This window comes from Pangasianodon hypophthalmus, chromosome 18 (assembly GCF_027358585.1).
Source record: "Pangasianodon hypophthalmus isolate fPanHyp1 chromosome 18, fPanHyp1.pri, whole genome shotgun sequence".
NCBI lineage: Eukaryota > Metazoa > Chordata > Actinopteri > Siluriformes > Pangasiidae > Pangasianodon > Pangasianodon hypophthalmus.
Genome location: NC_069727.1, coordinates 17,241,353 through 17,247,288, shown reverse-complemented (window position 1 = coordinate 17,247,288; position 5,936 = coordinate 17,241,353). Strand labels below are relative to the sequence as shown.

Genomic DNA, 5,936 nt, shown 5'->3' with positions numbered 1-5,936 from the left:
GATGTACTTGTTTAACATGGTCTATTTGTAGTTTTTTTTTTATCTGATTAAAAAGATATTAATAATTTCTTGATTTGTATTAATTTTCATTAATGATTGTAAATTCTTTCATTATTATGCTTTAATCATAAATATTTTTGCATAGTCTTTCACATTGTACCAAATATCAAATCTGCTTCATAAATACACAATGCAGCTTGCCTTAGATTTCAGGCTCTACGCTGTCATCTGTCAAACAGCAGGTTCTGATTGCTTGGTTTAGCGTGCTATTTCACTCATCAGACGTTGATTACTCCTCCAGACAGCAGCAGGTTATTAATGGGGCTGTGGGATTTTTTTTTAGCTTTGGAGCCAAACTAATCAGAGCAAGAGACACGTCTTACCATTTCGGTTCTCCTCCAGATGGTTCTCATACTCATTGCTCTGCTCCTCATAGTACTCCCTCCTGCGCTCAGAGGCAGCCAACTGTAGCTTGTGCTCCGCTGCAGGGAAAGAAAACATTATCTTTTGACTTTTTAGGTACACACTGAAGCTGGCTTTAATTTAATTTGATTTTGCCTTTTTTTTTTTTTACTGGCTGTTGAGTTGAAGGTAAATTGAAATGGCACAGTCTAAATTGCCCCATAAACTATGGGAAAACTAAGCAATAACCTTAATTATAACAAGCAGAACAATCCCTCTGGACCATTAATTGCAGAATAGAACAATTTGTCTAATTATTCAAAATTGCTTGTTTAACAATTAATTGTTTTGTTAATAGAATTGTCTTTTTTATTTAAAGCGAAGAAATCTTGGGCAAAGTTTCACCTATTGTTGGCAAACCAGTGCCAAGCATGACATTTAGTGCAGACATTTTCAGTCAGTCGGCTAGACCGAGCAACTACTACACTTCATACAGCTCACATACAAACGAAGTACTGCCACTTCATTTTCCACATCACAACTGGCACTTTCACCATCTGGCACTTCTTGGCAGCATAAGACAATCATAACCCTAACCCTAACCCCAACCCTAACCCTAACCTGAACCTGAACCTGAACCTGAACCTGAGCCCTAACCCTAACCCTAACCCTAACCCCAACCCTAACCCTAACCTGAACCTGAGCCCTAACCCCAACCCTAAGCCGAGCCCTAACTCTAACCCCAACCCGAGCCCTAACCCGAGCCCTAACCCTAACCCTATCCCTAACCCCAACCCTAACCCTAACCCTAGCCCTAGCCCTAACCCCAACCCTAATTCCACCCTTAACCCTAACCCCTAAACCTAACCCTAACCCCCTAGCCCTAACCCTAATCCCTAAACCCTAAACCTAATCCCCTATCACTAACCCTAACCCTAATCCCTAAACCCTAACCCCTAACCCTAATCTTCCATTGACAGATGGACTCATGACACACATGCATGTTTGTTTTTCCTCAAAAATAGATCAATGCAATCTCCGCCCCACAACTGATTCTAAAGATTTCATTGGTCATGTCAATCACAATGCTGATTTCCTATGCAATGCTACAACAAATACTAACCGCTAACCCCACCCTACACCCCACATTCAGCCATCCTTAACTTCCCAACTGGACCATGGTGGACAACAGAGTCTTTTTAGTTGCACTCTGTGTCACAGGGGGGTCCTATTCTGCAGATTTCAAGTCGCTCCCAACACTTGCAACTCAATAAGTGATTTCAATAAATAAAGTATATTTACTTGTTGGTGTTGATATGGATATGGTGGTAAGCATGCACTACTGGAGTAATTAAACCTTGAAGGTCTAGTCCAGGAGTATCCAGACTTTTTTCAAAGGTGGCCGATCACCAAAATATTATTTTAGAGCTTCAATATAGTGAATTTAAATTTAGTGGAATAACTGAAGCAGGGTCAAACCTGACAGCTGTAGTTGTGACACACAACATGCTTCTTTTTGGGACAAATGACAATTTAGTTAAGGACTATTTCAAGGATTCATGCTTAGTGGTTGGAAGCATTGCCACGTATTAGCTCTAGTAATATTCTGTGCCATGTTTGCTCAGTTAAAAAGTTGCTTCTGCCAGGATAGCTTCCAGCTGCTTCAGGTTCTCTGCCCTCTCATCCTCTGAATATATATATATATATATATATATATATATATATATATATATATATATACATATATATTTGCAATGCCCATGATTTGTTTGATAATGTCTCATGAAATTAAATTCCTTAATTACCACAACAGTCTCTTGACACACCAGGCACACGCATTTGCTATGGCTTTCGATGAAACAGTATACCAGCTCTTTTGTAGTCGCTCCTTCTCACTGTTAACTTTGCACAATTTGTCTGTAATCTGCAGGTGTAGTCAAAGTAAAAAGGCCCTTCAACTTAGCAAGGAAAAATTGTGTTGGTTTGAGGACCAGCTATCATACGTTCTAAGAGCGAAGCCATGGGCTGTGTTTGGCTCTGGGGCCGGGCTTTGGACAACCCTGGTGTAGTCAGTGATTTTGGTGAAACATCTTGAGAATTAAAACAAGTAACCCCCCCTGCTTTTCAGCGTTACTTCCAAACCCATGCCCCCAAATCTCATGGCTACGTTAAACATCTGAATGTTTGGCTAGGAGCTTTCTGAATTGATGAACAATTAGAGATTCTCCTCTTTCCTTACTGGCTGGTTGTTGGTAGCAGAATGCAAATTGAACAATGATATCTGAGGGGGTTAACTTAAGCACAAGCTATCATGGAGGCTAACAGTTTTATTTTTGGGAGGTGGAAAAATGTTGATTAGGGTAATTTAATCATTTTAAAATAAAATAAAAAACTTTTTTACTTGCTAGTTCTGATAAATATGAAAGAAAGAACTTGTATTTTACTTATAGTGGCACTAATGGATGGAGAAATAACTGACTCCAGTGTAGCTTAGCTACAAGTCAGAGGCTTATTGTTGAAGCTAGAGGTAGCTAACCAACAAGTAGACAGTAGTAGTAAGTAGACAGAAGCAGGATAAGATAGCAACTAATATTAGCATTAGGTAACAATGTGGTAATTAGTTCCTATGGCAGTTAGCACGGTTCCATTTAAATTAAATTTAGTCACAAAAAAGGTTTGTCCTGGATACTTACAGTTTTCCTAACAGTGAATAAATTTGTAATGAAGGAGATAAGTTTTAGGCAGTGAAGAAATGGTATGGCCTGTGGTGGGGTGTTTAAATGTGTAATTTGTGTGTGTCTTTATGAAGTCGTTTTAAAAAGTTTTACACACACACACACACAAACACACACACACACACACAAAGACCTTTTATCTTTGCTTTCTTTGGATGAGTGGGAGATGTGTTAAAGTCATACGGAGGTGGGACCCGTCTTTCATTCCTTCATTCTGACAACTGCCAGAATACAAAGAGAGCTTAAAATCTCTGGCCCGATCATTAAGGACAGTATTAATCTGTCTTCTATTTTCCCTCTGTCCTGCGTCTGCACATTCCACTCTGAGCTCCAGCTGCTTCTTTTCCTCCAGTCTGCGTTCTGCAGCGTCATCACACACACACGCTAGCTTGAAAATAAAAATCACAACACCCTGATGTGGCTCACTGGAGTGTGTGTGTGTGTGTGTGTGTGTGAGTGTGTGGTTGTGTTTGTGTGTGTGTGTGTGTGTGTGTGTGCACACGCATGTGTTCTACCTTGCTCCTGATGGGTAAGCAGCTCCACACTGTCCTGGTGATCCTCATGGCCATCTTTCCTCTTCCTTCCCCAACATTCACACACTCGCACTGTTCCATGAGTGTTTTCTACCCATCATGCCTCCAGACTGATTAATAGTCAAGTTGCCTAAAATGCTTCCCTCACTTAAGATCGTAGGATTAGCCTCCAGCTACTGTATCTATTTTATATAAATGAATAATAAAGGAATAAGCTCCTCTCTGTGATTTAATGCTTAATAGTATGTGTTAGACATCCGACACGGCCTAGTTAAGAAGGGCAGGATCACAGTGAAACTCACCTAGATACTCTGCGTATAATTTCGGGGACCTGCGGCTACGATGCTTGAAAAAGTTTGATGCGTCTGATGCTGGAACGAAAACCTTCTTAGATGATCCTACAGGGTAGAGTGATTAGAGAAGAAATAAAAAGACAACATATAGTTTTTCCTTGAGATCTCTTTCTTTCTCTCTGTGTCTGTTTTTATGCACTATACTGCCAAAAGTATGTGGACCCCTGACCAATCACACATATACATTATGTACTTGTTGAACATCGCATTCCAGATTTAGTCCTTTCCTTTGCTGTTATAATAACCTCCACTCTTCTGGGAAGGCTTTCCACTAGATTCCACAAGAGCATTAGTGAGGTCAGGTGCTGATCTTGGGCGAAGAGGCCTGGTGGGTACCAGTTCATCCCAAAGGTGTTCAGTGGGGTTGAGGTCAGGGCTCTGTGCAGGACACTCGAGTTCTTCCACTCCAACTTTGGCAAACCATGTCTTCATGGATCTCACTTTGTGCACAGGGGCATTGTCATGCTGGAACAGGTTTGGTCCCCTTAGTTCCAGTGAAGGGAAATTGTAATGTTACAGCATACAAAGACATCATATATAACTCTGTGCCTCCAACTCTGTGGCAACAGTTTGAGGAAGAACCACATATGGGTGTGAACGTCAGGTGTCCACATACTTTTGGCCATATAGTGTATCTTGGTGGAGACCAGCCAGATGTCCCCACAAGGATAAGAACCCCTGACAGTTTTCAGCTTGTGGGGACATTTGGTCCAGTTTTCCTTTCTTTCTTTCTTTTTTTTTTTTTTTTAATGTATGTGTGCAAATGTATGAGTGCATATCTGTGTGTGTGTGTGTGTGTGTGTGTTGAACTCACCCTTACGTTCACTGACTTTTTCTTTTGCATCCTTCACTGCTGCACTTTCTACTTCAGACAGCACTAGTGGGAGGAGGAAGGAAATAGTTTTAATGAGAGGGGGGTTTAGCAAAAATATTGATCTCAGTATTTGTTGTAGAGGAAACTGGACATCCATCATCAGTAGAGTTTCAGGCAATTAAAATAGGTATTTTAATACGTAAAACCGTTATAGTTTTTCATAACAATTTGCACTATAAACACAGACTTTGCATGTCCAAGTGAAATTTTTAAGAAAAAGCTCAAAAACAAGATGGGCAAAATGTTGCAGCCACCAACTCAAATTTAAAATAATGGAGATATTTCATGTTTTCACATTCTCTCACTAACTACAGTTTACTGTAGATTTTTCATTTTTGATAAATTGCTAAATTGCTTAATAGTCTAACACCTGTGCACATTTCAAGGTGAGCGTATGCACTAAATCATCTTTTAAATGTCTCAGGAATAAAACACAAAGGTGCCAAGGCATTCTGTTTTTATTCCCCAAAGTTATGAAATTTCTACTACAAGAAATTCAGCAGTGACTTTTTTTTTTTAAAAAAGTTGAAAATTACATATTAAATTTCTGACTTTATATTTTATTTTAGGTAAAATACTAGTATTTACGTTACATTTTTTTTCTTATTTATTATATGAATATATTTATTTAGCATCTTTATATTATAATAAAGGTTTTGTAGAAATATTGATCTTTGTATACTTATTTCATTTTAAATCGTAGTAAATATTTTTAAACTGATCAGAATATTTTTTCACTTTATTGCATTGTTCTCTTTCAACCTTGTCTAAGGCACCTTTTATACATGAAAAGTGCTATATGAATAAAAGTTTATGTAGCTGCTTCATCCTTTCTCTCACTCACACACACATATTCTCTAACACACCTTGAATGAGGCACTCACCAGTTAGGATGAGGACGATGGGCAGCAGGGCCAGTAGAACCATGTGCAGCCGGGCCATGGCTCAGGCAGAGTGTGTGAGAGTGTGTGTGTGCTGCAGGTAGCACAACCGCAGCAGTCAGTCCTGGCAGAGGGTACAAGAAAGGGAGAGTGAGAGA

General features: G+C 39.5%; 1 protein-coding gene across 1 annotated transcript in view; it reads right to left on the bottom strand.

Moving 5' to 3' along the window:
• Positions 1–5,936, bottom strand: part of ucmaa (upper zone of growth plate and cartilage matrix associated a) — a 7,305-nt gene extending 1,369 nt beyond the window's left edge. The window contains exons 1-4 of the mRNA XM_026923544.3: positions 5,782–5,936; positions 4,838–4,900; positions 3,973–4,068; positions 384–482 (exon numbers count right to left, since the gene is read on the bottom strand). Of these exons, the coding sequence (XP_026779345.2) occupies positions 384–482; positions 3,973–4,068; positions 4,838–4,900; positions 5,782–5,839 (316 nt within the window). The 5' untranslated portion in view covers positions 5,840–5,936. The remainder of the gene's footprint in view (positions 1–383; positions 483–3,972; positions 4,069–4,837; positions 4,901–5,781) is intronic.